Source organism: Cyprinodon variegatus, unplaced genomic scaffold (genome assembly GCF_000732505.1).
Source record: "Cyprinodon variegatus isolate N-32 unplaced genomic scaffold, C_variegatus-1.0 Scaffold117, whole genome shotgun sequence".
In the NCBI taxonomy this organism is placed as follows: Eukaryota; Metazoa; Chordata; class Actinopteri; order Cyprinodontiformes; family Cyprinodontidae; genus Cyprinodon; species Cyprinodon variegatus.
The window spans coordinates 1,336,933-1,356,853 of record NW_015150570.1 but is presented as its reverse complement, the minus strand read 5'-3'; the positions used below and the strand labels follow the sequence as shown (position 1 = coordinate 1,356,853).

Below are 19,921 nucleotides of genomic sequence, written 5' to 3'. Positions count from 1 at the left end.
GAACAAATAAAGCCATTTTATTTGTTTAATGTTCTGAATTCTATCACCTCTGTTATCTATCAATATTCATTATTAGGAGAATGAAAAGAAAATAGAATTAAAAAAAATCCAATAAACTGCTAATAATTGAATGGCTTAGTTTAAAAAAAACGTAGAAAATAAACAGAATAGTTCTAGGAACTTTATTTAAGCAAGTTTTGATCTATATTCTCACTGATAAAATAAAATATCCCTCCTAGGTAATTGGGGTCTACAACATTGAGACAGTTGTGTTGGTTGTTGGGATATCTAAATGAATCTGTAGCTCTGGCTTTTTTTTAAAGTTTGTATTTCGGAAAGAGTTTCTCAAACCTCTATGTTAATACTTGATGCTTGAATTAAAATGCCTACTTGCTTAATGCTTTTAGTAAGTTTTCAATTTAGGAAAGAAATTTGAAAGTGTTACATCATCTAAGGAGAACTTTGGGTTTTTCAATATTTTTGTTCACTTCAGTGATGTATAATACTGCAAAGATTCGTTATCTCAATTTATTTTACATGCTACTGTTTAGTTAAGCAGCTTCGGCATGTTTACAGAGATAAGAAAGCATTCCAGTCTTTCAGACTATTTACTTTCTTTGACTTTGCCTAAAATAACCCCAGTTAAACAAGAGTGGTAGTGAAAGCTAAATGTTTTTTGTCTTAATGTTGTTTTACATTTAAGGCACTTGTGGCTTAAAATGTGTTCCAAGGGATTTATTTTCCCTTTTGATGTATACATATTTTTCGAGGCATTAAGTCTTTTAAAGAAAGATTATATATTTACTTGGCCTTATCATTTAGTTTCTTAGGTCGAGAGTAGATTTCTCTACTTAAGCAATTTCCTTACATTGAAGACCCCTGCCCTAAACCATTTGTATCCCTGAGGTCTTCAGAAATTATTTTTTTTTCCCCCAAAGGTCAACAGTCATCTCCACAGTCTTATGTGGCTTTAGATCCAGATGGCACATAATACACTAGTTAACTAGCTGATCCACCTCCTGTGTATGCAAATTCATCATTGTTCTAAATCAGATCAATTAAATTGTTTTTTTCATCTGTAAACTGCAGGAGTTTTGCAAACTTAGATTTAGTCATTTGAATAAAGAAAGAATTGATGGGAGAACAGAACAATGGAAGCATCAGTGTTGATAGTTTTCGTGTTGGAGAATATGTTCTCAAGGCTTAGCTGCTGGTGAGTCAAGAAGTTTATGATCCACTGATAGATTGAGGCCACCAATTTGAGCTGGTTTACAAAGTCTGTGTTGATGTTGTTGAAGTCTTTCTTTCAGATTCTTTACTAAGCAGACTGGCAAGGAAAAGTTGTCACTATGCGAGCAAGTTGCCTCACCACCTGGAAATACAGTAGATTTTTTGAGAGTTTGCATCATCGGATAATGTTCAGTGAACTTTCTGAATGTATTTTGAATTTAATTTTTAATATTTATTATATTTGTAATCATAAAGCAAACAAAAAATGGGACAACATAACTGAAAACTTAAGTATAAACAGTTGTGCTTGAACGTTTACACACCCTCTCATTAAAGAAAATAAACACTAGTAATTCAAATAATACAATACTGACAAAAGTAATAATAAAAACATATTTTTTGAATTATATTTTAATAAATAAAATATTGATTTTTGAACTAAAAACTTATAAATAAAAGTAACTGTCCAAGAAAAACAGAATACCTTGCTCATGAGCAGTGAACCAACATACCTGTGAACAGGTTTCTTACTGAGGTCTTGAATCTTACAGAAAATCACATGATTTCAGTGTTTGCCTCAAAGTGTTGCTCAATAAAATTTGAGTAGTAGTGGGAAGATTATTTAATTAACATAGACAAGGTCATACCCATCAGACAAAAAGATTTAAACCAGTCCAGTGCTGTTTTCTTAACTCCTACAGCATGTGCAACCCTTTCTTGAAGATTGTGATGGAATTTATCAAATGCAGCAATGAGATCTAACTGGACAAGCACCAATACAAGTTCATTATCTGAGGTAATAAATATATCATTAGTGATTTTGACCAGTGCTGTTAATGTGTTGTGATGAACTCTAAAATATGGTGGCCAAGAGGTGTCAGGTTAAAAACAAAAATTGCAACAGAAATACAAAAGCCACAACACAAAAAAAGCCGTGAATTATCTGGTACTCAGCGTTACGATTGATTGAAAACACTGATACTTTGTGGATCCTACTATATAGAATTAGTGGAGTATGTATGTATGTGTAGAAATGTGCATCATCTCATAAAGATCTGATCAAGTGAAGCCTTTTTTGAGGAAAACTTAATTAAATTAAGTTTCAACGTAAATATTGGTCAGATAAGACAACCACCCGCTCCCTTCCTCCACCTCCCAAGTCCTGCTACTGAAAAAAGAAAATCCTAACAGCAGGAATCTGCCACCACTATTTTTGACTGCAGGGATGATGTTCTTGAGGTGATTTTTTTTTTTTTTTTTTTTTTTTAGAGATTTGTGCCACATTCAGGTTGGATGTGCCGATTGAACTTACCATGGACAAATTACGCTTGATGAGAAACTTCCTAACTTTAAAGACTCTGACAGACTCATTCATGAGGCAGCTTTGAACACTGCCCCCTGTTTACCACTATGTACTCCCAGATCTTTGGAAAGTTGTTTTTTGTGAATTATTGTAGCGTCCCTCTGAACTGCAATGAAGGTCAAACAGAAGTATACAGTACAACCATTTTTCCATAATCTAAGTATTCTTAGCATAACATAGTGCATTCAAAGTTGACACATTAAACAATAACCTACTGATGACATCTGTGGCAGGAGAGTATAGACAGTCCAGCAGCTAAACCCTTTTTAACCTGTTTACTAAAAAGTATCGCTGTGGGTATCGATATAAGCGTTACTTGCTCAGCTTTTACTTGGTATCGGATCAATATCAAAACAAACATTAATGCACACCTCTAGTGCAGATCAAGTGCAGTGATGCTAGTCTTTGCACTCTTGCAGAGCACATTCATATTCCAGGGCTTGGTCCAGTTGGGAAGTTACAATTAGGAATATTCAAATATTGTACATTTAATTGACAGAGTTACTGATGAGGATGCAAATGGCAGCCTCCATGCAAAGCATGGAAGGATAACAAAATAATTTTTACTTGTATAGTCATGCAGAAAAGGACTAGTGACAACACTTCAAATACACCATTTTAGTGTTAGTACAAAGTAGTATGTACATGGTTTTTACTGGAATGACGTTAAAAAACATCTATTAGAGCTTTGAATCCTATTTTCCATGAAAACGATATCTGGGCCTTAAGTTGGCCTGTAAATCCTGCTGCTGGCTGATCTCAGAAACCCTGTGCTATCTCTAGATTGCTGTCCTCACCCTTGAGGCTGGCTTGCCCCTGACCATTTTGCAGTTTGACCACCTCTCTTGGAGGGCCAATGGCATGATCCTGTTGGGGTTGTCACATTGGTCTTTCCACAGGGCCCACAGTGAAGGATAAAAGTTACCTTGATCCAATCTTGAAGTGATTTGTTAAAGAGTCTAAACTTTTCCAAAGCTTCCATTAATGTTTTAGTATTATGTACCAATCTTGGCATTATTGTCCATTGAGAAGACCCATCTATGTGAAAGCTGCAGCTTCCTGACTGTCTTCAATGTTGCGTCCTCACAATGCCATCTACATGTAAAGTCAACCAATGCCCCCCAACCCCCAAACATACACTCACACACATTTGTTTCAAAATTATAGCCGCTTAGTTAACTTGAAATGAGGTTATGACTTTCTTTGGCTGTTGAGGTGGCTAGTTTGGCCGCAGGCCCAAAGACTGACACATGCCTTAAGTAAAAAGCTGAGACATAAAACATAGGAATACTGTGATGTATGTACATAATTTTTTTTAAATGCTACGCTGAATCAATTTCTATTTGTTTTAAATTATTCTAAGTGAAGGGTGTTATTAAAATCTCTTTCCTAACCATTTTTTGACATATTTACTATGTTAATAATTGATGTTTAATTTTCCCACAGTGATGTCGGCTACAATATCTCACCAACCACCCAAAGAAGACGAAGAGGAGGACGATGAAGAGCAAGGGGAAGAGTTTACATTTGATGACAGCACAGATGAGGAAAAAACCCAGCAAGATAGTAAAGACATCACCTCAGAAAGTATTACTCCTGTCCATGTGTCAAAAGACGACTACAATGGGGCATCAGATGTAGCTGCAGACGGCACACAGCTTATTAAATTTACACCTTCTGCTGAACCAGAGTGCATTGTGGCTTCAAATCCCACCACAGGTAACTAAAATTTATGAAGACTGTTATATTGAAACTTAGGCTAAATAAATCTAACCAATTCGTCAAAGAAAGTGTTCAACATTTGGTTTGTGGTAGTAGCAGTGGTTATACATCTTTTTTAATGTGGTTCATCTGAAAGTTAGATTGTGACCCCACACTAGTAGCTGATAAAGCATGCTGCCTTCTTGTTCAGATGTATTACAAGTACATATGGAAAGTTTATATACATTCCCAATGTTTCTACTCACAAACGAAGTGATTAGCATGTAGACATAAACTAAAAATAAAATGTTTTAGGATGACAAAAGTTCCCTAATAATTTTCCAAAGAACTTTCTAAGATTAGTTTATTAGATCGAAAAAGTTTTTTGCATTGCAAAATCGTTTGTGAGCAGCCTTTGAGCTTTTATTTCAAAGGAGGTAAGGTATTTCTTTCTATAAAAAAAAAACATAAAAAGAAAAAAAAAACAGAACAAAAACCCATAATTAGCTATTTATAGATAGTACTGGTAAAACATGTCAGTTTTTGCTGTTTTCAAGGCATTGTGTTTATGTGTAGCACATTTTTCTAGATCGATCTGTCAGCCCCATTTTCAGTTCAATCCAGTTCGATTTGATCTGTTCAATTAAAAAGTGCCAATTCAAAACGCTTGTCAGATGAGGCTCTATACAGAGAAAATACAGTAAGACATTGTCACAAATTTATACATCCTATTCTGACATTTCCAACTTATTTTAACTATTTAAAGCTCCTCGTCTTAAGTTTTTGCTTATAACCAAGATGGCCCATTATGAAGGAAATCTAAAGCAAGTCAAGCTTTAAAAACAAGAAATAATGACATTGCTAAAAGTTCTTGATTAATTTCTTCCCCAAGAATTTTAATTCTCCTCTATACAGAGACGTATTAATTTATTCATCCATTTCTTTGTTTATGCATTGTTTATCTTTTAGCCGTCTGTTTGCTTTGTAAAATTGTACAAAGCCCCATGTTTTCAAAATTATACTCATACACTGAACTATGTTCTGTGTATTTTTTTAGAGCTTACACTCTACTCTAAGATTTGGAGTGCATTCTAATCCATTTATTCCAATACAACAGAAAACCTCTGAGATCTTCACAGGCTCTGACCATAAGAGTGTTGTGAAACATGTCTGCATTCACTTCAATTAAAATATCACTTTACCCGTGTTATTATATACAAGGTTAAACAATTTTTCCCTCTTTTTATGGCAATCAGAATAAAACATGTAAAATGGCATTATTATTTAATATGTTCTGAAATTTTTAAATACATTACCTCTAGATCTCAGTTGAAAAATTATAAGAGAAACTGGTGAAAATTTTAAGTTTATGAAAACTTCCATAAAGTTGGGAAAATATATATATATTTTTTTTTTTGCTGGCTTCATTTGACAAAATGACCACCTGTTTTTGCTAAAAAAGATTATTAAAAATATATGTGAAGTTGGTGGGAAAATGCAATGTTGCTAATTAAACATCATCGAGTTGTCAGCAGTTTATATCATTCTGAGACATGTAGAGATGCTGTAATTAGCCAAATGCCACATGCTTTTTTCTCTCAACTTTTACAAACATGACAACCTATATCTAAACACCAGTTGAACTTTGATTGCACAATGCTGCTCAAAAATTTAGTAATTATATTTTTTATGTTATGATAAGTTTTTTGCTCTGCTGAATCAATTTTATGTGTTTTTAAGATCCACTTAATTGGATTTGATTGTTGCTCGAGGCAGACAGCCTTAAAGAGACAAGCCAAGTTTCCCCTTAATTGGATGAAGTTATGTATAAGTATGATATATTTACCACATAGAGAATGGAGCCAAACAGGTGCTGCTAATTAAACGGCTAGATAAAGCAGAAGATTTAGGTCTTGAAGAGGTTCTGTTGGACATAACGAAGCGATTAGGGCTTAATTAAAATGCTTTTCTACCACATCTATGTGTGGTAATCCGTTAAGTGGGCCGCTGAGGTGCACTGCAATGATAATAATGTGATACTGAGGTCTGTTATACAGCTCAGGGATGAGAGCGGCTTGGATACAGTTCACTACCTCATCACATGACATGAGCCTACTTTATTAGATACAGCTGAAATGGATGAGAGCATTTGTAGAACAAAACCTTTTTTTGTTCAATGTGTGCAATGGGAGTGCTCAACAACTAGACCGAGTCAGGGTCTAATGCAGTGGCTGCAAAAATAATTCTTACTTTGAAATGCTTATTGACCATTTTTTTGGATTTCATTTTCACTACAAGGGTTTCTTTGGCTGAAGAGCAATCATATATACTGCACTTTGACCTGAAATTATTTGGTTTTATCACAGTAATTAAGAAACACTATCATATAATCTGTTTTTAGCTGGAAAATAAGGGCCCTACTTTTAACTTGTAGCGCATAACTTGTTTCAGTTATTCTTTTTTCTTTTTTTTGCAGATGTTCCAGCTGCTGAGTCACAAAATGAGTAAGTTGCCTTTGACTCTAATTGCATTATGAAGAAAACAACAGAAGGGTGGTGCATAAAACCTCAGCTCATACTACAGCACACCAGCACTTATGTCAGTATTCTAGAGCTAATGTCATGTTTGCTCTCCATCTAAACATCCCACAGTGGGTGGAAAACACAGTGATGTTATGTTACAGTATTTATCTTCCAGATGGCTTGTCATGTATAAAGTGATGCTGTAATGGAGTTCTTTTGGAAAATCCCTGGATTGCGTGACTCATGAGGTTGCACTTGGCATTAAAGTTAAATTTGATGCATTTTTACAAAGCAGAGAAGTCAGTCAGTTCAACTGTGCTTTCTTTCTTGGCCACATAGCAAAATCTATGTTGGCTGAGCTCATCAACTGCAGATAGACTCCTATGTTTCAAAACAACAGATCCTACATAATTAAAACCATAAGTCTAGCCTAGAGCGTAAAAAAAAAAAAAAAAAAAAAAAAAAACTAATATGCCACTGCTCTTCATACATTGTCAGAACACTATTTCATCATTCTGTTAGCTAGTCTGTGAAACCTTCAAAAACCTGTAAAGCCACAACACAGTCTTCTTTTATGGAAGCAACCCCAACCACCTTCGGCATGGAAAAAAAATAGATTGAACATTTGATGCACGTCTGAAAGTAGCCTTATTGTTTTTTGCAGGTATTGGAGTTATTGCTGATGGAACTGATGACCCTGCAACCACAAAAGTCTGGGTTGCAGTCATTCATTTAAACTATTACAGTTGATGCCCTTCCTAAAAGCAAAACATAACCACAGAGCAGGCAGAGGAACCAGTGTCGACTGATAATAAGGGAGCAGCAGTAGGATTAAGTGGAGCAGACTAGTGAATGAATATCATTAGAGTCTCTACACACAGAATCATTCATCAGAATTATACAGGCCAGTCAGATCTGTAAATTTCCAAATTTTCTTCTTTCATAAAAGTTTTCTGGCAAACAAAATTATACGATGGCATTTCATTAATGCATTGAAAAGGGGTGTTGATTGATTTATGTAAAAAGTAAAAAAAAAAAGGTTTTATTTCAGATTACATTATTGGGCTGTAAACTGAATTGCTTGTTTAGAGATAGACCCAAGAATCAGAATTTCTGGTTCCTTAATAACTTACAGATTTTTTCAGTTTTTTATTTATTGTAGCACATGAATGTTTCAAATCATCAAACCAATGTGGAACACATGCAGTGATAACCAGTGGGAATACAAAATGTAGTTGCCAATGATGATTTCATTTATTAGGAAAATAAGCTCTCCTCACCAGGCAGGTCCTAAGCGAAAAAGAAAATTACCCCCAAACCTACATTGCCCTACTTTGGCAACAATATCTACATTGAACCATTTACGATAAATCGTAATTAAAGTTTTTTGTGGCTGTGGGGGAATTTTTTTCCATCTTTCTTTCTAATATGGTCTTTATTCATCCAAATTGGATGTATTATGAGCAGATCTGACCTGTTTTAGGTCACAAACTGATTTTAATCTGACTATGAATAGGACACTTTAAAACAATATTTTTTATTATAGTTTTTTTTTACTTTGCCTCTGATACATTTTCAGTAACCTTTGTGTCCTTCAATATTAAGTCATGAAATGATGGACAACTATTCTTCCATAGGGCATAAGGCTTTCATGAAGTAATTTTTGTTGGCTTACCAGTGGAAGGGTTCACCACTGTGTTATGTCGTCACCATTTCTGGATAATTGCTTTGATTTTAAATTCTTAGTGTCCCAAAGGCTTTATAAATGTTTTCACAAACCTTCCCAGGCTGATAAATGTCATTGACTTTCCGTCTTATCTGCTTTTTAAATTTTCATAGATCAGAGCTTGATAAGCAACTTTTACTGATCGTTAAACCTTACTGATGTCACCAGGCTGGTTCTCGGTGTGGCTGCTAAGTCAGCTAAAAAGAAATGTAGTTGGTTACGGTTAATTAAAGATTTATTTTTTCATGAAAAGTTACATTGGTTTGTATTGCTTTTTTTTTTATTAATAAATAAAATCCTTACAAAAACAGTCGCAATTATGCAGGTGATCTGTTTCTGACATTTAACTTTTTTTTTAAATCTAAAATATTTAAGAGTGACTGAAAAAGAAAAAGAAAAAAAAGGAATATTATGCCATTACTCTTTGCTTTGGTTTGCAGTTTAAGAGTTGAATAAGGTTCAACTTTGCTTTTTCTTTTTTTTATTAATGTTCTTTGGTTTTTCAAATAAAGAGAAAAGGGGAAACATTGGAACCTCAAAGAAAATAGAAATTTTGCTCAGTCAAAGAAATAAGCCCTGAATAGTACATATTATACATTTTTGTTCCTTTTGATTAGCTACCTGGACACTATTTGGCATTTCAGGGTAAAACATTGTTGTAAGTATCTTTGTAGAATCTTCATGTAAATTTATTTTATGTAAGACTTTTTTTTTTACAACTGGGCTGCTCATGGACTAAATAGATATGCTAGTTCTGCAGTCCATCTTTTGATAATACATTAATTAAGACCCTGTTACATCAGTTTTTTTCCCCCCAAAATGACCAACATTTTCTTTTTTTCAGTTTATATGTAAAAGAAGTGTCCACAGATTTTTTTCAACTGAGGGATTATAATATAAACTCTTTTGAAAACTTTATAAAATGCATCAAATTTTAATGTTGCGTTTATATATTTCAGCCTTTGAATTGAGAACATTTTATAACTGCTGCATACTGAAGTCTTGACGGTGATGTGCAAGCTGGTTATAAATTGGAACATTCTGTTTTGGAGGAACAGTTTCCATTTAGAGTTCTACTTGTCAGAGCTTTGAGTCATATGAATAAAAATCCATCAGTTTTTATCATATTTAGGTCGTTAAAGATCGCTTAAAAGCCCACACAAAGTGCAAAACTCACAAGTTCCAAACAGTGTCTTTGGCTGATTAGAACTCCTTTTGATGGTTGACAGTATGAGTGACGGTTCCATCGGCCTCCTGTGAGCGCTGCTTCAAGGTGTACTTTGCTGTGTAATTCAAAGCACATTTCTAACTGTCTCCAGACTGAGGGAAGGTCTAATCAGCCCTTTTAGTGAAAACACCTGCAGTACCATTAAGAGGCAGATATGCCTAAATCTGAGGCGATAAAACAGAAACTAACTGCAGCACACTGCTGCTCCAAGAGCTGAATTTCTGATGGTTTCAATAATATGAAATCCCATGTTACCCAGAAACTCATAAAATCACAGCCACTAAATCTGTCTAGTTATTTTGAAAACTCGAAGCAGAAAACAAGATTATGTCAATATTATACAACTGAATAAAATGAGATCAAGTTTTTTGGATTTACCCTTAAAATATGTCCAAAAATTGTTAAGAGTATAAATTTACTTTTATTTCTATATACATCATCACAATTATTTCTTCTTTCAAAATGCAACAATAATATTTCTCTATTTTTTTTCCATTGCTTATATTACAACAATGTGACCAAAAAACATCAAGACATTTGATGAGGATTCTATGTTTTAGATCAACAAAAAGCAATGCATAACTGTGCACTGAAGGGAAATGTGATACTTGTTTCTTATTATCTTTTTACAAATAGATATCTGGGTAGTGCAGCATGCATGTCTTAAGTCTGCTTGAGTCAGTAGTTTGCATAACCATATTTGGATGCAATCACAGCCTTAAGTCTTCTGTGGTCTCTCCAATATCTTTGCACATCTGTAATTACACTTTTGAAAGCTGAAACGTCACAGCAGCGGCCCTTTTAATACGTGTATGCATTTAAACCCTCTAAATTTGTGTTTTATATTCAACAGTGCTGTGAGGTTAACTTAAAGTGCTGTTGACTCTTCAAAGTTTATACTAATATTTAGGGCTGAAACAATTAATTGGATTAATCGTGATTATTCGATTATTGAAATAATCATCAACTAATTTATTAATTGATTAATCGTTAACTGGAGTATAGAGACTGTAAAACATGCCTTTAGCTGACAGAGTATACAGAAAAATATACAAATAGTTTGCATTTAAGACAAAAAAAAAACTAAGGTTTTTGTCTGTCAATATGCTTTATCCAGAACTACTCAAGTGGAAAAGTTTTTGTTTCACCTGGTTTAATTTAATAAAATAATCCTCTTTAAGTAACGTTTGGCTATCAGATTATTAATCGATTAATCAAAAAAATAATCAACAGCTTAATCAATTTGCAAAAAAAATGTTAGTTGCAGCCCTATTAATATTTATACGTACTATATTCATATAAGGTTTTTGTATGTATAAGACTGGGTGGACCTGTGAACAAATGCCCCTCCAAAAAATTTTAAAGTACTCCTAACCTGATATCTATAGACTAATTTTACTCATCCCAGTTTAAAAACACCTGAAACAGAATTAAAATGACAGATGTTGGAGTAAAGGGGCTGGAATAGAAATGGGAAAAAAAAAAAAGAATAAAAGGAATGTACTATTGTCCTTACTATTGACAATTATACACTGCCCTTTCTTATTTTATACAAAACAAACACATAAAATACACAGGTTTTTTATAATGCAACAACATGTGAAGAAATCTCCAAGGAGTTTCAATATTAATGAAAGGCATTGCCATGCGTATCTTTATCGATTTAATCACTGTAAATTTTTATTAGCACATATTCAAGTTGTACTGAAAAATCCATTGCATTTTCAAGTTCTGTTCGAGTTCTATCAAGTTCTGTCTTGGCCAAAGTTTTTTTCTGGTATTTTGTTATTTAAATAAGTTTTGAAGCTTAGTAATTAAAAAATTTTTTTTCAATAAATTATCTTTTTTTGTGCTTTAAATGGCTTTTTCTCTAAAGTATTCAACCTTCTTTACCTCATATTACTAAAAAAAATTGTATAACTCTACTTAAATGACCTCACATAAGACACTGTTTAACTTCGCCCTGGTGTAAAAAAAAAAAATCCCTTTAAAAATGCTGTTAGCTTCCAGGCTTAAAGGCGCAGTAAATGATCATGTGATAGTTTATTGATTGCTGAAAGCGAACACTCTTCTTACCTTTCTGACTCTGTTGGGAGATCAGCAGTCAAAGTCACCTTCAGAACAGCAGCCCAGGAGCCGACTGACTGATGTACTCTTTCCAAAGGATCTTTTATCTTGAACCTAAGGAGGTTTTCTATTTGGTTGCCCCAAGCAATTTAAATCATATCGCACACATAAAACAAAATTAAATTGCATGCAATAAGAATTCCAGCCATGTAGGTTCTTCTGTGCTTTGTTTCTAAGGATGTATGCGTATTTCTATCAAGCTAAAACAACGTGAGATTAAAATAAAGGTGAAAAAAAACCAATCATTATTGAAATGATTCCTGTACTGGTAGAATTTGATTTAAACATGACCAGACACTAAAGTAGATTGTTTCATATTGGCCCCATGCTTGTCCTAAGAGGAAGCCTGCTCAAAAACCTCTACTCATAGCTGACCTGAGAGTTTAGGTTTCTGGGCTTTCCTGTGCTGAAAAGAGTGAGCTGTATTCATATACAGATGTTAACCTGAGTGACTGGATATTTCTGCTGAGCCCATATACAGATCTAAGAATGACTGTATATGTGTGTGTGTTTGTGCTTGTTATAAAGCCATGAGTTCTTGGTAATCTGTCACACAAGGAGATTTCTGCTGAGCGCACTTTCCACTTTGGTTTGGCCTTTAAAAGGACAGCCATCAATTGCACTTTCTGCAATCTAGGAGCTAAGTCTGTCTGCAACCTCCCCAGATCTGTCAGCAGTTTTTTACAAAAATACTTCCAAATTTTCTTTTTTCATCGCAGAAATACGGGATTTTCTTCTGAATTTGCAACAGCAGCAGCTTCACCTGTCACTTGTTAAGCTCAGGGAAGCTTTTACGATCGTGACATTTGTGTGTGTATCAATGACTGATACCTTTGGCTGCACTTTGTTTATCCTCATCTGTAGTTTTTTTTTCAGTTTTTAGTAAACATACTGAACAATGAAAAGATGAAGACAAAAGAAACCGTGACAATCTGACACAACTGTATCTCTCTTTCATAGATTTGACCTTGACGAGCAGATAGCTTAAAGGTTTATCCAAGCGCTATTCTTTGCTCTTGTAAAGAAACACAACTTACACCGGTACAGCTGTGTGCACTGTGGTAATGGTTTAATAGGAAGAACTTGCAGATGTTTAGGGAAAATAAATTATAACCTAAGAACAAAAAAGCTCCAATATTGTCACAACAATGCTTTAGCAGGTCTAAAGAACAGAGATTCCCTGGAAGGGGTGATAAGACAGGCAAACGCCCAATGTGTTTGCAGAAGGAAATGGAAACAGATGGGATTCGAAGATCTGCATTATAACAGCTTCAACTTAGGGCTGTGCTCTTCCCTGGGTTGTCATTTGCATTAAAAAATGATTTCCCTCCCTCTCTAGTAGAGCTACATGACTCACTACACGTTAGCTCAGATAAGTTTTGAAGGCGTGCGCAAATGTACACTCGGATCGATGGCCATGCTGCTAAAATCGCTCAAACCTGATGTGAACGTGTGCAGTCAGCCATAGGAGCTGTGTATCTGCTTTGTTTTATTTTTCCACGCAGCCAGGTTTAATGACAGAAGATCAGTTTATCGTCAGACATGCATGGGGAAATAATTCTTTTCAGTGTTTATAAGGGCAGAGATGAGTCTTATCGTTTATATGAAGATGAATTTTTCAGCATGAGAGAAATACTGAATTCTCATTGGAAGCTTGACACAACTCCAATACTAAATGACGGCTATTACCATCTCTCATTTGATTTGCTTGCAGAGATTTACATCTTCTTGGTATGAGGAAATAGTAAACAGTCAGCCAGAACTGCTTTATTTGACAAAGAAGCCACTGATTTTCTGTGGGTCTTCATAACACAGTAATATTACAACAACATTTAAAAAGAAAAATCTGAATATATACATACACAATCACTGTTTCCATTCCAGTTTTTTGTTAAATCCAATTACAAGCACATATGATTCTACTTAATGAGTACTAACCGTTTGATCTTTTGAACAAAACAGAAAGATGATTTGCCAAAAATTTGAGACTGAAAATATCTCAAATAACACTAATTACCATCATTGTTTTATATTAGTGGCCTAAAGAGATACAATTTCACTGGAAAATAACACAATCCCCTTCCAATATATTTGACAGCATACACACTTTATTTTTATTAGAAAACGTTCTGTAGCAGGAGTAACCTGAAACATCAAGTGTTATGTCATTCAGCATACAGTTACAAAATTAGATATTACAGCACTCATTAGTTATCCAATGATACTGCATTTGATATTGCACTATGTTCTCTCTGCACTGTATGATTAATTTTTCTTAATATTTATCAGATCTTTGAGGCCCTTATAGAGGATTCAAATATAAATTAAATCTCAGACAAGTTAATCTTTACATAAAGCAAAAGAAAATAACTAAATAGTAATATCATGTCAAAGGTAACAAAACCTGTACTAATGCAGTTGAACACTGCATAAGGATAGGGTAATGTATTTTGATTTTTGTACATTATTTTCCTTTTTAATTTTATTAATGAGTCATGAGGACTGAGTGAGTGAGTGGTGGCCTAGTGGTTAAGGCATTGCGCTTGGGTCCCAGTGGTTCTGAGTTCAAGCCCCACTCCCACAGACTGCCACCCTGGGTCCCTGAGCAAGACCCTTAACCCCACAATGCTCCCCGGGCGCCCCACAATGGCAGCCCATTGCTCTCCAAGGGGATGGGTTATATGCAGAGAGTTAGTTTTGTTGCTTTGTACTTGTGAGAGTGTAATGACAATAAAGTTAAATTCTTTCTTCTATTCATGGAAAAATAATTTGTCTGACCTTTAGTAAATCCTTCCAGAAACAAGATAAAATATGACAATTTCTTTTGTGAATTTGTAAAAATGTGGGCAGTACTTAAAAACATAAACAAGATAAACCAAAGAAAGTTAAAATATTCCAGGGCTTTTGGGGTTCATCCAGAGTAAAAGTAATGCATAGTATATAAATAAAAAATAGGTTTTTGAATTTTTGAACAGCCTGCTGGTGGTGGTTTGGACAAAAACCACCACAACAAAATTATGATTAAAGCTGGTATTCTGAACTTCTTCTAACAGTATGTGGTGTGCTTTTCTTTCCTGGTATCAAAACTTTGCAAAGTTTTTTGCTAACTGTTCCAATTTATGCCACTTTAAGTACATCTTTAACTCCCCAGCCTTTGTCTTCCTGCTGTGTGACTGCTGCAGGCTCTGCAAGTGTTGTTCTGATGTTGCAAAGAGGCGCAGATTTAATTAGTGTAGATGGGTCTCTCCTATATGGTAGATGTTGTCATATTATCAGTCATGTGGGGGAGGATGAAAACACACTGGCACCACTAACACAGGCGCAGTGATTGCTGTGTCAACAAGATTTTTCCCTGTGATGTTATGCAGTCTGTTTCATTCAAAATTACAGCAGTGAAAAAGCAAACTGCTTGTAACACAAATAATAATTTGACAGACCACTGGAAGAGGACACATTTAAGTGTAAGCATTCTCTGAGAGGATTTACACATTATTCCCTGAGCTAATCTGATGGTATTTCAGTGATATTCGTATCAGTGTCATGTGTAACAATAACTGACCATTTTAAGATATTTTGTTGTTCTTTCATTTTTTATTGTTAAATGATGCAAACTATTCAGGGATGAAGCAACATTGCAAAGAACCTATGTTTTCTTTGAGTATGTTGTTACTTTCAGGGCCTATAAGGCACAGGTGGTATCAATCTTTTTGGTCAAAAAACCCAGCAAATATATCTTAGTTTTGCCCATCAATTGGTACTTTTCCAAAGAGTTGTTCTAAAATTTTCAAAATGGAAAAAAATGTACAGAATTTAAATGCAATCCTTCCATAGTAAATAGTGCTGTTGAACAGACAGCAACCTTTGGGTTTTGATACACTATACTAGATAATTGTTGGATCCTGTTCAGTTTATTCTTTATTGACCCCTTGATAACCATATTCAAACTACTTATGAACTAATGCAAACATGTCGGAAAAGAAGATAAACTAGAACTGAAGATAAACTATTTGAAGAGGTAGGTATTATTTTAAAATATCTAATGTAGACTAGTGTACAAGTCGCCTTTTTGATGCAAATGTTTAGTTTTCAATTCAATTTCAAAGTCAATTGAGTGTAAGTCTGCCACATAAAATGATTTTTTATGTGCTCTTTTAAGGAGCTGCAGCCTCTCCATGTTTTATAATGGCATGTTAAAAATGTATCACTCTAAAGTCACAACAGTAGGCATAAAAGATGTCAGCAGATATGGTGCTTAAAAAATCTAATAATAAAGTTGCATCAGATTTGCATCCTTGCTTTTGTTTGAGGTCTGAGCAAACGTTTTGCCCTGTCCCAATCCGATTCTTGTTCTATCTTCTTTGCTTTTCTGACAAAGGTTTTCTTTGCCTTTGTTTTTATTAGCTGCCTCCTCTATATCATAAACCATCAACATAAAAAAAAAAAAAACGGTTCTAAAAGTACCTGTGGTTAGGGTCATGCTAGATATGTGGCTACTGAAGCCAATGGCTTTATATTGGGCTTTGGTAAAGCCATTAGTCTTACAGTGAGAATTCAAACAGAGCTGCGAGTCTGCCGCTGGCTCGGTGGCAAAGAAACTTATAATTATAAGGTTTTCCAACCAGAGCCATTAGATGGAGATGACAGAACTCTCAATGATCTCAGAAAAACTAAATTTACTGTTGCATGGACTAATAAAAGGATATTTTGAGGTGAAAAAAAATTTGCTTGGTTTGATGCTTAAGGTTTAAAAGAACAGGCTGCTGTGAAATGATTAGTTTCCTAAAAGGTTAAAAATGTGGTCTTATTTATAAAAAGCATGCATAGATCCTCTCAAAGACATTTATGTGATTTGTAGGAAGCAATACATATTCTGTTAGACATTAGGGAGGATGCTTTTACATGCTTGGATTGCCAAACAACTATTCGACCCCCATCAACAAGTACTTAGCCTCTCCTTCCTCCATGTGAAATTAACTGGTAATGAGGCACGCAGCACTCAGTGTTGGTTTAACTATGCTAATGTTTGGGTATCTTTCAGGGCCTCAGCAACAGCATTCCAGCCTGGTGCGTCAGCTCCTTGTGTGGGAGAGGTGAATCCTGTGGTGCTGCTGTCTAATTCAGGAGAGTGCAGCAAAGAAACCATTCAAGAAAGCTCTGACTCAAGGGACGTCACTGAAGGTACAAAACAACATTATACTGAGAGTGAACTGATGTACCTTATATTGCATTTATAAGGTTCAATATCAGGCCTGAAAGATTAAAGGTACTGTAAGCTGGCCATGGTATTCTGACTCATTCCACGCATGTGTGATGGTGTTTGCAATGTGGACAGAGCTGATAGAAAACCAATTGGACCTCCAGAGATGCGTAAACAATACCATGGCCACACCATGTCGACACAGGCAGTGAAAATTGCACACCAGTATTTGTTAGTCATACACATTGCCCAGCTATGATCAAAGGTTGCAACAAGACCATTTTATACATCTATGGTTATTGTATGACTTATTGATTTCTACAATAAAAAAGACACAAACATCATATACACACCTACACTGAAATACACAAACACAACAAGCAATGACCCAAATACACCTGTGTTCTCCTGGGATTTGATTTCTGGGCAGACATGACATGAATCCAATTAATTCTGGATGAGGATCAATAGAGATCCATTTCCATGGGGAAAATTGCATTTGGATTTTGACTCAGTCAGCAGGGCTCCTGTTATTTGAAAGCAGCTTGGAAATGAGAGATGCAAAGGAGCAATACTGCACAACATTTTAATGTCTTTCTCTTTTGATGATTTTAAACCCTTGGCTCCCACCTTTTTATAGCTTAAGTACAAACGAATTGAATACCCAAATGCCATTGGCCAGTAAAATAACATTTTAAATCCCACATGCTTGTGATGTGTCCCATTTGAAAGCTAAGATCTATTTTCTGGAGATATGTGTACAAATGTAAGTTTTACACAACTTGAGATATGTAACTTCAAACATGTCCCAAGAAATCATTTATGGCATACAAAATGCTATTTTTCATAATCTAATTATTGGGTATAATTCACAGTTGACCTCTCCGAGTCATTACACTTGTTGTTCAGGTTGTGGACAAAGACTGTGTAAAATTTCAGATCTCTAGTCATAAAAACTGTGATCTTTTTTTTTTTGTGTGCAAAAAGTCCATTCGGCACAGTTGACCAAATCTGGACCAAATGTGGCAGACTGGATAATTTTAATTTTAGGACTAATTCAACTGCAAAAAAAAAATATAAAAAATATAATTTCTATATGTAGCTTTGCATTTTCTTTTTTAATATTTCAAATGTTCTGCATTGACAAATTTTAGATATGCATTTTATGTCCGCATCCAGTTATTTTCCCTCTCCTCTCACGCATTATGCACATCATTAAGCACCATTTTTCAGCCCACCCCTTCACTTCCAATACTTCATTGAAAAGCTTATCTCATTGGCTAACAAATTATTTCAATCAAAGTTTGATTGGTTATTGATTCGGGGAGTTCTAGCTGCACAAATAATACAGTGACGCATGCACCTGTGGATGGCGTTTCTCACATGCTGGACATTTCTGAGGTATTCTGGATACCGAGACAAAAAGACATGCTTGATGTTGAATAATCCTACATATATAAATAATAAAATGGCTGTCATACAGTAGGTCTTTAGACACAGAAAAAAGCTTTTATCAACTTTGTTTTTACTTCCTCATGAAAAAAAAGTAGCTTTGGTCCATTATTTCAACGTGATTCTATTTTATGGGAAATACAACTCGATATTACTTTTCTATTGGATGTTATGGACAAAATGGGCCCATTTATGCCAGGATATAGCATCTTAATGAATTCTAATTCCGTGAGACATTATTAGTTGTTAGTGTTTAAAAAGTATAGTTGGCCTACAATTGAGTTGATAGTTGTTTTCTTTAGGATCACCTGATTCTAAAAAGGTATGACATGTTGGCTGTGGTTCACAAATAAGCTTTAAGTGCAGAACAAAATGTGACGTCAAAATGTCCATGGGCCAGACGTTGGGAGATGGACAATTTAACATAACTTAGACTTTGACAACTTTTATTGTGATCAAATGTTAACAGTGTAGAAGAAAAAAATTGTGGTGCAAAAAATGCATCGATATGGAAGTTCAGAGTATTAATATTTATATGGTTCATATATGCAGTGTTTTTGGTTTGGTGTTATCAGTGTGATGCAGAGTCTGTGACATGATTTGGAGTTTTTCAGCAGTTCATTCTTCTGATGGCAGTGGGGAAGAAGATGTTGTGGAATCAGCTCCACCTATGCTGCGAATACTCTTCCCAGAGGGCAGCAGTGAGAACAGTCCATGGTGGGGGAGTGAGGGGTCATTGATGATGTTACGGACTTGGGACAATATTTGGTAAAACATACATAGGTCCACATAAAAAGAAGTTTAAAAATCTTAATTATGTAAACATATTCTGCCTAATGTCTACATTTACAAAGCAAAACGTAAAATCAAAACCAAACTAGCTCAGTATAGGGTAAAATCAAATGAGAAATCTTAGTCTTGCATTCATGTTTTTATACTTGCTGCTTTATAATTTTAGTCTTTAAACATCAGAGACTAGAGTATATATATTTGCATAATAATAACCTGCCAGCACGTGAAAATTGGTTCAAGGTGCTGTCAGAGTTTTTTCACATTGATCAAATTTACTTTATGTGGTTCATTATGAATAATGAATTAATTCCTGTTTGAAGAAGCAATCATTTGCCTTCAGTCCTTGAATGTTGTTATGCAATTGTTCTGACTTTGATTTGAAAATGCTTATCCCTTTTCTATTAATAATAATTAGTTATATTCATTATAATAGACAATTACTTAGGTTGCCTGCATCAGGCTTGACCCAATGAAATACTGCAGTTTTATATAAAGCAGAATAATCAAAAACATTGGAAGCAGCAGGTAGTGTGTGTGAATGTCTGTAAATGATTAAAAAAAAGAATATATATATATATATATA

The 19,921-nt window shown here is 34.7% G+C and overlaps 1 protein-coding gene across 3 annotated transcripts in view; it reads left to right on the top strand.

Annotated features, from left to right (window-relative positions):
* arhgef10l (Rho guanine nucleotide exchange factor 10 like) overlaps positions 1-19,921 on the top strand; it is a 168,058-nt gene that overhangs the window by 11,162 nt on the left and 136,975 nt on the right. For all 3 annotated transcript variants that reach the window (XM_015375350.1, XM_015375351.1, XM_015375349.1), the window contains 3 exons: positions 4,040-4,312; positions 6,771-6,798; positions 16,936-17,075. In XM_015375350.1, the coding sequence (XP_015230836.1) occupies positions 4,042-4,312; positions 6,771-6,798; positions 16,936-17,075 (439 nt within the window). In that variant the 5' untranslated portion in view covers positions 4,040-4,041. The remainder of the gene's footprint in view (positions 1-4,039; positions 4,313-6,770; positions 6,799-16,935; positions 17,076-19,921) is intronic.